The sequence below is a fragment of the Calonectris borealis genome, chromosome Z, assembly GCF_964195595.1.
Source record: "Calonectris borealis chromosome Z, bCalBor7.hap1.2, whole genome shotgun sequence".
Lineage (NCBI taxonomy): Eukaryota > Metazoa > Chordata > Aves > Procellariiformes > Procellariidae > Calonectris > Calonectris borealis.
Genome location: NC_134352.1, coordinates 45,454,275 through 45,468,360, shown reverse-complemented (window position 1 = coordinate 45,468,360; position 14,086 = coordinate 45,454,275). Strand labels below are relative to the sequence as shown.

The window sequence follows — 14,086 nt, the reverse complement described above, 5'->3', positions numbered from 1 at the left end:
TTATGGGGGGAAAAAAGATTATTCTCCCCTTTTGTATTATTTCTGTGCATACAGGTCTGGTGACTGGCCCCACTGCAGTCACTGTGTTGTAGCATTTTCAACGGATTACTGGATTAAATTGGAATAAAACTTCTTTTAGTGATTTAGAGATTGTATATGCTAATTAAAGGAAATAGGATATAGGTGATTTTGTGCACTCATACTGTGTCCTAAATTAGGATGTCACTTCAGAATTTCTTTGGTTTCTGGGGTTTTATTTTGCTTTAATTAACAAATTTGCCAGACAAACTAATACTTCTAAACTAATACTTCTGCTTTCTTCTTCCCTTACCATGCTTTCAGAAAAGACAGGCCTACAGGGAATGGACTAAGACTCACAATAGTAGTGATGATGATGACAGTTAGGATAATACGGACTGTAACAGATATACATGGCCTTTGTCACGTTCTTTTGACCTTTAAGTATTAAATGTTGCTGCTATAATTTCCACTGAGAAGTTGGGGTTGTCTGATATTAAATTCTCATTTTTAAAACTGTGCAAAAAAAAATGTGGGGAAATAAACTGTATGATGATGACTGCTAGGCAAAGGAGCAAAGAATATAATAAAAATAGTCTTATAGATAAAACTGGATATTGGGTGAAAATAGTATTGAATAATATGAAGAAATAGTAATGCCGTGACTTAGAGTTTATTTCCAGATGCGTTTCTATTGAGTGTATTTTTTGCATTTACATAAGTGTTTGACAGGTTTTCTTTATAATTTGCTAGATGGAATGCTTTTAAATGTGTTTAGTAAAACTTTACCGAGTTGTACAGTCATTATTGGTGTTAAATTGCTGTTTGACTGTTTTATTTATTTCATATTTCAAAAGCATTTTGTCTGCTTTTCTTTTTAACAATAAACACGTCTAAAGTATCTAAAATGGATTCATCTGTTCTGTTCCAACATTGTTTCTCATGTTTCCTGGAACTAGGTTATGCAAAAACACTAAATGGGCTATGAAAGTATTTAAAAGATAAAATACATGTATTTTGAAAGGAACATTTAACATAAGCCTTTACTTTTTCATTTATAATTTGTTTTACCATAATTTTAAAATACTTATTTTGTGTATCCTTTGTAATCCTTAGATGTGTGAAATAACGGTTTATTTAGTTATTTTTTTATTTTAACCATAAATTATTTGGTTCTTAAATCAATATTTTTATTGTTTTCATAGCAACAAAAAAAAAGTAAAAAGGCCACCCAAGAACTAAACCCTGTGTAAAATCACGGACAGCTGGAGAAAATAACAATACTTTTACAAAGGCTCTGTGTAGTAAAACATACATAACATGCAAAAGTATTTAGTTTTTTATTTACCTAGAGACGGGGGGAAGAAAATAACACCACCGAACCACTATAATTCTGTATTGTAAGTTCTACAATATAGCTTTACCAAGTGACTTGTTTCTTTAAAAATTGTTTTATTCAATATTCACTGGAATGCTTGCACGGTTTTCTCATTCCTTTTTGTGGTTTGTTGCTAGATTTAGGTTTTTGTGTTGCATTTTAAAGACGTCTTGCAATAGATACGTATGTATCAGTAAGTACAGTAGTAAGAATTAACTCTTCTGCCAACATCTGAAGAATTAGAATTGCTCTAAAGCAAAAAGACTTTCTGAAATGTTTGCATATTTACTAAAGGTGATGTCATGTCCTTCATTGTTGTCTTCCAGTTATCAAAATTCTGAGGGAAGAGCCATTAAAATCCGTAAGACGGGTTATTCTGGCTCTATGCTTTTAAAAGCGTCTGTACAGTCTGATCTCTTGGGCAATGAGCCAGGGAGTACATGCCTGTAATCTCCCAGATAAGAGAGGAGAAACTCAACTTGAGAGCTTCTTTTAGCTGAAACTACTGATGCTTAAGATTGCTACAGACCATGTATTGCTGCTTATTTTGTAATACTGTCACCTCAAAAGGATGTCTTGCAGAAGTAGTTGAAACACTGTATTGCGATGTGTTACTGGCTGAAACAATGTGGGAAGAGTTTTGAATATTTCGGAGACAAATGGATCTCAGGTATTTCTTTGAAGAATGTAGGAAATTATTTTGGTCTTCAATCCTGAAAAAAGACACGTCATGCCTAGAAGTTCAGGAAATTGTTAGGTACAACTTTATGGAAAGGTTACTGCTGCATTTTATTAACTGTACTGGGTTTTGAGAACTTTGAACATGTTACCTGACATTTTCTTTTTCCTTTTTGGCTTTTTAGTGCAATTTCTTTTTTATCCTGTAAAATTTTGTTTTTCTTCTGTAATGACCTGTCTTACAAGACAATGCATGTCAATTTTATAATGAAACATACTTTTTGCTCATTCTAAAACAGCTTTAGACAGAAATGCAATCATTTTTTGACTGAAAAAGCATCGCAGCAAAAGCAAGAATTTGATTTTTAGGAAGAATACATTTTTTCTATCAAATTGACCTAACTTTTTTGGTTTTTTAACTTATAATTCTACAAATCATTACAGAATGTGGAAGTAAAATTTAGTGTGAACGGTAGTACTTCTGGGTCAGATGTCACTAATTCAAGTTCCACTGCAATATAACTAAAAAGAGTTCTTTCTTTACTCAGGAGATTGAAAGGTTGTAGAATGTGAACAAAAACAAACAAATAAACAAAACAAAACAAACAAAAAAAAAAACCACAAAAAAAAAAGAGTAAAAAAAATTTGTCTGTATAGTTGGCAAATATGATTATATACCTTTGACTATTTTGTGTCTTTCATGGAGTACAGTTCTATTTTTGAAGTTTTTCTATTCTATTCACTGGTCTTTGCCCTGCCGGGGGATAAAGCTGAATGACAGGCTAATCTCATGCTTGTAAAAATAAGTCATTAACACTTGCACCATGAAATCAGTGGAGTTCTCTGTGTCACAGCTCAGTGCCTACCCAAAACCAAAATAAATTCAAAATCTTTTTTTATATTTAATTTGCCTTTAATAGTGTATGAGTTTGTGAGGGCTTTTTTACAGTGTTGTGTAAGGTTGCTACCTAACTATGCTGCAGTGGATGTAAGCTTGTAGAGAAGACAGGCCTTCAAAGCTGTGCTTCAATACTGTATCCTACTGTGTTGGAGGTGTTCAGCTTTCAGTTCAGTGATCCTTTTTTGGTCATGAGGTAAGCTTCAGATCAGGTGGCAGAATATTGGAATGGGTTGAACAGACCCTTGTTTCTTAGTATTCAAACTTCAGTCCACCAGGAAGAACATCTGAGGAGTCGGAAAAGTGTGTCTTACTCCTCCTTTCTCTCCTTCCCTCACCCTCCTTGGGCTTGGGTTCAGATCAAAACATAAACATCCATATCGTGAAGTACTCCAAAACTGAGGTTTCACTTCACAAAATTATAGGGTGAAATTCTTTCCAAAGTTCAAAGTAACTTCATTTTCATTCGACATTGTCCTGACTCTTACCAGGCATCCATTCATGCATGCTGTCTAGTTTGCTGCTCCTTAATTGAGTCACAGCTGTCGTTATCCATCCTCCTTTGGAAAACCTGTTGTGCCTAGGTTAAAGGAAAGAGCAGGATCCTTGCCACTTAAATGTGCAACATTTGGATATTATTACACAGCCATTGCCCATCCCCAAATAGAAGACTTGTCTCTTATGGGAAGCTGGCTGAGACTAACACCAATTGTTTCAGAAGAACATGGAAGCTGGTGTGACTCAGTTTCATTTCAGCTTGTTTGTGATTGAAGCATAAATGCTTATATATGGTGGAAAAGTAAGTAAAAACTAGAATTATCCTAGGCAAAGCATATACCAGCTTGTTTGCTGACAGAGAATACAGAAAAGAAAATTGAAATATTTTTCCATTTCCCTGCTAATACAGTAATCACTTCAGATGCTACGAATGAAAGAACTTTGGTTGTATTGGCAGGAAAGACCATCTAGGTCATCATAACGAAAGTATAGATCAGTATGGTTTCTCCATTCAGCTCATCAAATGAATTCTCTGGGTGTTCAGATCAAAAATTGACCAAGATAATTCTGCCAGTCAGCGTAGGCAAATTATATTTCTGTTGTGAAGCAGAAACTTTGTGTTCTGAGAGAAAGCTGCTGTCCCAATTTTTACTGTCCTGCATACTGTGGCCTTAGATGGAAATGTTTGACCACAAATTTCTGTTGAATTGAACAAAATCATGTTGATTTCAGAGTAGCTGTTTGGCACGGCTGAATGGAATCTTGAATTCAGGCACTAATACATCATGGACAAAAGCTTTAGAATGACATAGCACATTAGGGTAACTGGAGTGAAGGAGTAGGCAATCAAGGATTAACGTTAGTTCTTATTAATAAAGGAAGATGAGAGAATTTTGCATGGCAGAAAAAGTAATGTTTTACATGTTATTTTTTTCTTTATTTAACAATTTTTCCCCTTTTTTCACACACATTCAAGCTAGATCTAACAAGTGACCCAGGTACTGCTTAGTATTATTAAATATTTCTGTGGGGAAGACTGGATATGTAATTATACCAGGTTAGCCTGCTGAAAGTAGCAATTCTACAGCTTTTGAAGAAATCACCTTATAATCTGAGCTGAAAGACACATTTCAGGCAACAACAGTGAATTGCCTTCAGAACTCACACATTTGGACAGTAATCAGTTCATAAGGAAATACACTAGCGATCTAAAATCCAGCTGAAAACTTCAAGTTAATCTGAACATCAAGAGAGAAGAGTAGCAGATTTATAACCACTTTTTAGGTAGTAACAGTCGCTTACATGTCGTTTCAGTTGAGATGAATTCAAGAAGGATATCAAACATTCTGCCTTTTGTGTCACACATACTACTAGTATATTTTAGAACTATAACCAGAAGGATCATAGATTTTAGATTTTGTCTCCACTAGCTACACTCATTTCTAACTTTGTCAAAGGCCTTTGTGCTTGCTCCTCAATAAATCAGGAGCATGTGGTGTGATTAGGAATCTTTCCAAATGCAGAGATGCCACTTTTAAGATACTGAGCATATTTGCGTATCCATCTCTGCACAAATGATCTCATCTACTGTTACACTATTGCAGTGACATCTAAGCATTTGTACTACAGGTAAGAATAATTTGCGAAGGAGGGGATTTGTGCTTGGATGACTTCACATTTTACAGCTGCTGGAGTGTCTTTTTTCAATAGATTCATTCAATTTCCATGTCTCGTCAATGAACCATAACATCTACTAAAGTAATTGGGGTATTAAACCTTTTTTAATTTGAAATACAGAAGTTCTCTTTTAAAAATTAGTGTTTGTTTTCTTACAGTGGTGAAACTAATATTGAACAAACAATTGATCAATGTTAACTTTCGTAGTTTTGAATCACCGAACAGTGGTCTCGGGTGCTGTCTTTATCCAAACAATTAATAGCTAAATACTGTAAAATTTAAGAAACATATTTATGCATCTATATCGATGGATCAATTAAATATCTTTTTATGTTTGAGTCCTATAAGCCACTTTGGTAGCAGAGCGCAGTAGTGATCTTGCTGTAAGAATTATCAGCAGTAAATTGGTGTATCCCTCTATGACGTATTTCTTAATGAATAGATGCAAGCCTAATGCTAAAAGGGATGAAGACTGTAAATGAGGGGTAGAAAAATCTAAAGGCAGAAAATGTAGAAGTAGTTACTGCTCAGCATTGGCATAGATACAAGTGTTACCTTTGCAGATGGACTGTGCAGCATTTTCCTATGCTTTATTTCCCAATTAATGTCTGTTGTCTACAAAACTATAGAATGCAGATAACTTGAGTTTAGGATCTTTGACTCATAGGTAACAATAAGGAGTAGTTAGCTCAGCGCTTACCACATGCTAACAGTATTTTTGAATTGAGCAAATCACTTGTTTGTGAATCTTAGTAGAATGAAATACTTTTTGTGGAATTTGGTGGACGTTTAAATAGGTTTTGTTTAGGATTGCAGCCTGTGTGATTAAGTACTGTACTTCCATAATAATTTTCATAATTCTCAATTCATTATCAGTAAACTGAGTAAGTTACAGTGGGGTGACATGACTTGTTGAAAATTAACTAGAAAGCTAATGAAAGGACAGAAGGAGGTACCCTGCTCTCTTAAGTCCCTCTCCCGCCTTACCTCAGTGCTACGCAAAGCATAAGAAAGTTATCTTCTTTGATGCAGGAGAAAGACTAGAGATCCTCTCCATCCTGACAAGGCTAAGTTGCTAAATGCTTCTCCCCCATAATTGCTTCTAATAGAAGAGAGATACTAGTCATACTTTGCAATATTTATAACGTGTTTGGTCAGTAAGAGAAGTGCTGGCATTGTCACAGAGTCTCGCAGATTAAAGGCAACGACGTGTATTTGTTACCTCCACTGAACCACCCTTCCTCTTCCCACACACATTATTTCTGCAAGTTCCTGTGATTCTTCTCCTCCCTTCCCTGTCTTTCTCACTAGGCCACTAACACTGAAAATCCATCAGGACATAGAACTAGACCAGTAGCCTGGTATCTGGGTCAGGTATCCTGTCCATGCTGCCTGCCCATACAGCCTCCTCTGTCTTCTAACCATCCAACCTGTTGTGTGCTGGAACGTTGTAGAGGCTGCCTCGAGAGAGGATTTTTTGGTTATTTAGGTCCAAGCTCCTAATTCATATGAGAGGCAGGGAGAGACTCAAATCGGAGGCATGGCAACCCCTAGACAAAGCTTGAATAAGGCGTTTCCAAAAATAATAAAAATAATAATCTGTTTTCCAACTCCTTGATTCCGCTTTTCTTATGCCGTTCTTCTTGCTGTATTTATCCTGCCCCTGACACTAGCTCTTGCAGAAATAAATTCAAGCAGTGACTTCTGTAGGTAGGCTCATGGATCAATAGCTGTGATTTTGTAGCCCAACAGAGTTGGGGAGAGAGAAATAATCTGAACTTTCTGAAAGCTTTCTGGAAAGCTCTCTTTTGGGAACCTGTTACTCAAATGTTCTTGCATTTTAGTCTCTAAAGAATCAGCATCTTTGAAGGAAGGCATCATTTAAAAAAAATCTGTTTGGGCAAGTGGAGTTATCCATGCGGCCAAATGTGAAGTTGTAGGGTATGCCTAATTAAACATCTTTATCATTTTACAGTGGTGATGAATACTCATTAAATGGTTTTGCTATTTTAACTGCATTGAGAACTAACCTACGTGTTTTAAAATACTGGCATACATATCTGAAGCAATATGTTTGTAGTTAAGGGTTTATTGAATCATACTGGTTTATACTAATTGTTTTTGCTTCCAATTTGTAACAGATGGGAAGTATGCAAGCCGTCATGTTGCTATTCCCAACTAAGATGCAGCAATCTTAATTTGATCACTAATTTAATCACTCATTGCTCAGAAAGTCAGAAATCCAATGGTTGCCAAGTCACATTAAAGTTACAGAGCCTCTGTCTTTAAAAATGATTCATCTGCTATTATCAATATTTTAAATTTATCGCCCAGTTAAGAATATTCTGCTACAATATTCACAGCAGTTGAAGGAAAAGATTAAATAAGTTGAGGGGAAAACAAAAGAATACGGAGAAGCATTACTTCAAGTGCATTATTAAGTCCCACTGTCTACATGATAATGGGTTCTTGTATACAGTTAAATATAGATTTATTCCCAGAGTTAATTACTGCAATGTTTCAGAGATGACTTGACATAAATTAGGAAATGAATCCTTTTTTGTTGTTGTTGTTGTCTCAGAATTGTATTAGTCAGCAGAAGTTCAGCATGTACTAAAAATATAGAGAGTCTTGAAATGTTTTGAGAAATTATATGGTTCCTTGCCAGTTTTGGTTAGGATTGATTTTTATTTGCATAGCTGCAGTAACAGCAAATGAATAATTCTATGTAATTATGAAGATTAGCTGTCACAGATCTGTTAGTCATATTCTGATGTTATGAAAGTAGCCTTTTATTTAAAAACATGTGCTATGTGCTTTGTTATAATTTATATTTTGGGGGGATAAATACATTTTAAGCACAAAATTAGTACATGAATTTATACTAGGATATTCAAAGCTATAAAACTTCTGTCTCTTTTAGAAAATTGAAAACGGAAGATTTGCAAAACTCAGATATATTGCACATGCTATGGTCAACAGTACAGACCTGTTAATGGTAACAAAAAGGTAAACAGTTTTGACTCTGAATAATAAGTACTTAAAACTATCATCAAAAATGTGCATGCCTTGATAATTGTTGATCCGTAACTGCGCTTTGACATGCCTGTCATGATGTACATAGATAAAATAATGGGGAAGGCATGCTTAGCGTGCTGTTAATAATGTTCAACAGCGGCATTGTTCAGCACAAGAGTATGTTATTTTGAATGCCATAGTAATTTCTCTATTTAAGGAGAGAAAAGGAATGTTGGTTTTATGATTTCTTCAGCTAAGAAAGATTTGTCATATATCTGGTTACGTTGAAGTCAATGGAACTGTGGGATTCGCTTATAAATTAGCATAATGAAAAAAGGATAATACAGGAACAGAGTCAGTAATGTCTGCTAGTAGAGTATTAGGCATCCTTCTCAAATAAAAAGTCTACAACTTTTTGTAGAAATACAGCTAAAAGTAGTGTTATGGTTTTGCTATGAAACAGTATTTTAAATAAGTTAGAGGAAGGTTCAAAATTCACTCTTTTGGAAAGTATGCTGTATGGTTGTAATATATCATTAGATGAGAACTATTTGGAACGAGTGACTTCACTAGAGCTAGGGTAACTCAACAACTTTTAAGTATTTTCACATTAGTTTTTAAATTACTGATTTTATTTTCTGGTGTACAGTGGTGTGTTATTTGTGACAAAAGGGACATTTGGACAGCTGACATGTGAATGGCAATACACTTATGATGAATTTACCAAAGAACCATTCATCGTTGATGGCAGAAGATTACGCATTGAAGCCAAGGTATGTTAACCTCATCATGCTTTGTTTTCTTTTTGTGTTACTGTTTATAAAATTGAACTTTGAATTCCTGATCTCTCTCCTTTGAATTCTTGATCTCTCTTCCAGTTGAGATGCACTCAGAGAAGGGAGTTGCAATTTGGCACGAGCAAACTCCTCAGATAACTAGCTTCTGACTGCTCTAAGCAGAATGATGACTTGGTGTTTGCAGATGAAATTATTCCTTGAGCCCTGGGAATTTTTGCACCAGTTTGTGGTGTATTCATAGTTTGGAAAATGGTGGTACACAAAACTCTCCCAGAAAGTTGCATTACGCACTCTGGTGCTGTGGAAATATGCCAGTATGTGGAAATCTATCTTGTTACAATCCCGAAGATTCAAATGTATCAGAGCAATACATTTGCATGTGCTATGCTTCAAGGATTGTTTTTTCCATTTGCTAGTAATCAAATTGTTCAAAAATATAATAAGGTATTAATATCTTCATAAAAACTGTAATAATATATGCTTATCCCTTTCAATGCAAGTTGAAGAATGTTGCTCTCAGTTGCAATTCTTCCTTTAAAAAAATCCCCAAACTTTCCCTGGTAAATTGGCAAAGGATATAAGAAGAAAGATGACTGCTGATGACTGAATATACTTACAGAGCAAAGTCCCTTAAAAAAAAAAGTTCTTAAATTCTTGTTGAGGGTGGTAACTGAATTTATTTTCAATCAATAAATTTACCTGCCAGTGTTTTGTTTTGTTTCTGTTTTTAATAAGCTTCATCTGTGTAATTACACATCTTGGTTGTCAGGACCGTCTTGACAGTGTACAAAGTCATTCACTTTTTCACTCAGATTATTTGTTTCTATTGCAGAGAGCATGAAAGGCAGAGCCATATTGGTTTGGAATCCTCCAAACTGGATTTCTGACTGCAAGTGAACTTTTACAGGATTAAATAATTCTTAGAGTTTCTGTCATTTCAGACAATGCTGAATAGCATATCCATTTTTACCCTTATACAGCAGTCATTTCAAAGTCCATTTACATGTCCGCAGTATGCTCTTTATTGAAACCTACAGTTGAAAACTGTATTTTGCAAAGCACTGCTTATCTTTTATTTCTGAAGCCTAAGTTGCTATTTTCACTACCTAAGGTCACTACTTGCAAGTCAGTATTGGTGGAATGTCCACCCAGGTAATGACTTGAAGGAGAATGAAAAATTACAGCCTTAGGGAGCACTGGATTTTGTTACCCACATACTCCATTATCTGCCTTCCATTCCTACACACTTTTATAGTCCAGTCTCCAGGGACTCCATGGTAAAAGGGAAGGCTGTTATTGCTGGAGTGTTGCACTCCACTGTGCTTTCATGCAGAAAATGAAGTTTCTCAGGGTGTGTGCATGCGATGTGAACATACCTAGATTAGTGTAATGGGTACACATTGCTGTCTGAACCATATAGCTGCCTTAATGGTAAATAACTTCTTAGTCATAAAGTTTGAAGAAACTAATTTCAATTTTGAATTACTGTTTTTTTTAGGAACGAGTAAAGTCTGTGTTCCATGCCAAAGAATTTGGAAAAATTATTAATTTTAAAAGTCCAGAGGATGCTAAGGTAAAGTCAAAATACTATTACAATTATACTGTACTAAATTGGGCTTAAAAAGTGAAACAGAAATATTCTTAACCTGAAACTACTGTGTATATTTAAAATTCAGTATTTCCACACAGCCATCGCACAGATGGAAATGGCAATGATCATTCAGAACTGAATTGCAAAAATACTTAATTCCAACACCAAACTTTTCCTTACATAAATCTTTGGAATTATAACTCTGTAAATGGCTGATTTAACAGTACTGCTAACAAAAACTAAACAATCCAGGATGTGAATTAAAATAGTCTGTTTTAATAGAACAAACAATATTTGTAAGTTACTCCTAGTTTTATTCCAGGGGGTGGAGAGGGTGTCATTTCTCTGTTCCATAAAATACAGTTTTGGTTGAAGAATGAAGAAAATCCCTAATAGAAACACAAATAGTTTATTTGATGTATGATATTACTACTATTATACACATATTTATGTGATCTCTTCATTTTGACATCACTAGTTTTCACTACAACAGAGAGTAGGAGCCGTTCAGGTCTGCTACCAGAACTATCAGGTAGCCAGATTGTGAAAGTTCTGCCGTGTTTTTATTAGCATAGCTCATTATTTTCACAAAAAATAAAGTAGCCATGTATATATTCACACCAGTGGGATATGGTACCTGGGATTACTCTTTGAAACAGCCTGCGAAAGTTGCATCCTCTCATCAGTTTAAGTTGCTTTTGCATCTTCTCATCAGTTTAAGTTGCTTCTGTCTTTATGAGAGTAGTTTCTAACCACAGCTGAGTGACACCTTTTGACTCTTACCTCAAAAAGCATTACAAATACTGTCAAGGTGTTTCAGGGCCCCAGGCTGAATTTGACTTGTCTGTACTCTTTGGAGGTACCGAGCTCCTCTTCGTTTTCTTTTTGGCTGTGGTGGGGCAGAGGCAGCGTTGAGGTCCAGTAGTCTGTGTGGGAAGGGAGTCTCATCTATGCCCCAGCTAAATCAGGAACAATACCAAAAATCAAATTAGTGCATGATATTATCTATGCTGTAAGTCTTAAGCAAGGAAAAGAAAGCTGAAAAAGCTGAGTGCGCTTGGTTTGCGTATTTTCCTGGAGAGGCCTGTGAACCTCACAAAACCAAAGAGGAAGGCGAATATGTCAGACAGGCTTGGTAAGGAATGTGGTTTTATCTTGGAGAAGGACTACTGAACAGGTTCATTCAAAAATTGCCATCAGGCCCTTGGGGGCTGTCCTACAGAAAGTAAGTCTTTGAGAGTCGCTTCTGGGCTTTTTAGCCTATGGCTCGCTTCTGCAAATGTGACGCTTGTGTGTATACACAAGTATATAGAGAGGGAAGTGTGTTAGGAACAGTGAAAATGAAACCTGTAGTAAAAAGGGTATGAGGTCATTTCAGTGACACTCCTTTGTGAACATTTTTCCCCTTGTCAGTCTAGTGGACATGACAAGGTTGTTCCATCTGTCAGAAGTGCCATATTCTGATGAACAGTAATTTCTTGAACAGCCAATTCTTCTTTCAAACCTTCAGCATCCTGCTAAACAGAAGCTCTAGTTTCCTTGGGGGGTGAGCTTGTGATGGGGAGGAGGGGATCCTAAAGATCTATAACATAGAACCTGATCTGGTAACAGAATCTGATTTGTAATAATCCACTCATCTTCCTTGAAAGCATTATGCAGTTTTCTCCTGGCAACCCCTTTGTATAACTTAATGTCCTACCCTAGATTTCCGTGTCGCTGCCCCTTTTTTCCCTTTTTTTTTTTTTTTTTGACTCTTGGGAAACTAATTTCCCTTCCATGTTCAGTAAATGCGTGAATTTGAAATTCCTGAAAAGAACCCAAATATAGTTAAAGAAAGCGCCTTTCTAAATAACTGTATTATCACATTGCTGCAACCTATTCTTGTCCTGTCTTTTGTTATCCTTGCTTCTCTATCATCATCTGTGATTTGTCTAGAGTTGTAGACTAATGTAGATCACTAATAATGATGTGGGTGAAATGATGGTGTAATTTTTTTTTTTTTAATATTACACACTGAAATACAGACCAGGAAACTGAAACATCAACCAGTCAGTTTAATTAGCTGTGCTATTCAATGTCAGATATTGGTACTTCAATGCCTCCATTTTCATGTGAGAAAATCAGGGGTTTATAATCTACAGTAGAATTTTGAGCACTGTGTTAAACCTCAGTTAGGAGGAGAGCAAGTAGTGAAGTGTCTGGCCAACCCAATCTAATTTTCAGCTGCTTTGCATGGTTTTTACCAAGGAAACATTTTTTTTTTTCCTTTTCCTTCACACAGTGGATCCTTTCTAAACTGGAAGAAGTGAGAGAGAATCAGCCAAAATTGTAATGAATGGAGAAGCACCAAGATACGAAGAACACTGAACAGCTACCTTTTAATTCCTCTTTAACAAGCAGAACCATTTGAATATCAGCAACAAAAGCAAAAACAGGAGGGAAGGAAGACTTACGAAATTGTTTATTATGGTCACAACAGTCTATGGCTATATCACAGAAATAGATGACGTTAAAAAAAAAAAATCTAGTGATGAAAAAAATTCTGCCAAGTTTTGGCTTGTTTTGTTTGGTTTTTTTTAACATAAGAATTCCAGATTTCATTTTTTTAAATACGGTGTAAAATGAATTTGTTTTACCATTACATTTGATATTGAAATTGAACTCTGGAATAATTCTTATGATACTATTCAGAGCATAATGGGTTTTATTTGGTTCTGAAAATAAATACTTAGTTTGTGTCTTAGTCTTCATATGACTTGAGGCTGTGTTGAAATTCATATTTCTTTATTAGAGGAAATGTTAACTTTAATAATCACTAGTCTTACAACTCAAATTCTAAGGAGGAGGCTACTGACCAGGGAAATCTAATTTAGATGATCACAGGAGTGGCTGCTTGGTTAACAATATTATTTTCTTTTTGTAAATGAATGGACCAGGTCGTGGTGAATTTAGAATACAGTATCACTTTTAGTGTAAACTTTTTTTATATTCTACTCAAGGAAGCATTGCAGCACCTCTATCAATATTCACAGAAAACATAACAGTTTACAAAAATGTGTAATGGGGAGAATTAATAGATCTCTGCACTAAAAATATTAATTAAAGCCTATTATTTTAAATAAAAGTTATTAACAGTCTTGCAACTCAAGGAGTTTATGGGGTTATAAGTGCACTATTGCATACCAAAAATAAATGCCTTGGATTACAAAGTGTTGTGTGCTAAGCAAGTGACTAATAAAGTCAAATTTATATTAAATAATAAATATCATATTTCACAGTTGCTTTTATCAACTTTTCTTACCCAATGAAACCTTTTTGTTTCAAATCCAGACAGCAGAACTTTAATAGGGGGAGCTTGAATGTGTGCAGATCCGCTTATTTCTTAGATGCGGTAGTCATAGTATTGTTGAATGTCTGTTTACTGCAGTTGATATAAAAAGTACAGGAAACAGAACAGTGTTACATGAAGGTTTCCATAAATTCCCGTATCAAAGTCTTCAAAATATCTGGTAGATATAGGAAGTACTTGTTGC

General features: G+C 35.3%; 1 protein-coding gene across 8 annotated transcripts in view; it reads left to right on the top strand.

Moving 5' to 3' along the window:
- VPS13A (vacuolar protein sorting 13 homolog A) overlaps positions 1-13,623 on the top strand; it is a 110,389-nt gene extending 96,766 nt beyond the window's left edge. For 4 of the 8 annotated variants that reach the window (XM_075136503.1, XM_075136504.1, XM_075136501.1 and 1 more), the window contains 4 exons: positions 8,071-8,156; positions 8,815-8,938; positions 10,461-10,535; positions 12,835-13,623. In XM_075136503.1, the coding sequence (XP_074992604.1) occupies positions 8,071-8,156; positions 8,815-8,938; positions 10,461-10,535; positions 12,835-12,885 (336 nt within the window). In that variant the 3' untranslated portion in view covers positions 12,886-13,623. Of the gene's footprint in view, positions 1-342; positions 657-8,070; positions 8,157-8,814; positions 8,939-10,460; positions 10,536-12,834 lie in introns of those variants that run through there. The other 4 variants (XR_012670847.1, XM_075136506.1, XM_075136507.1 and 1 more) reach the window with 4 other exon arrangements.
- Positions 13,624-14,086: the final 463 nt, after the last annotated feature.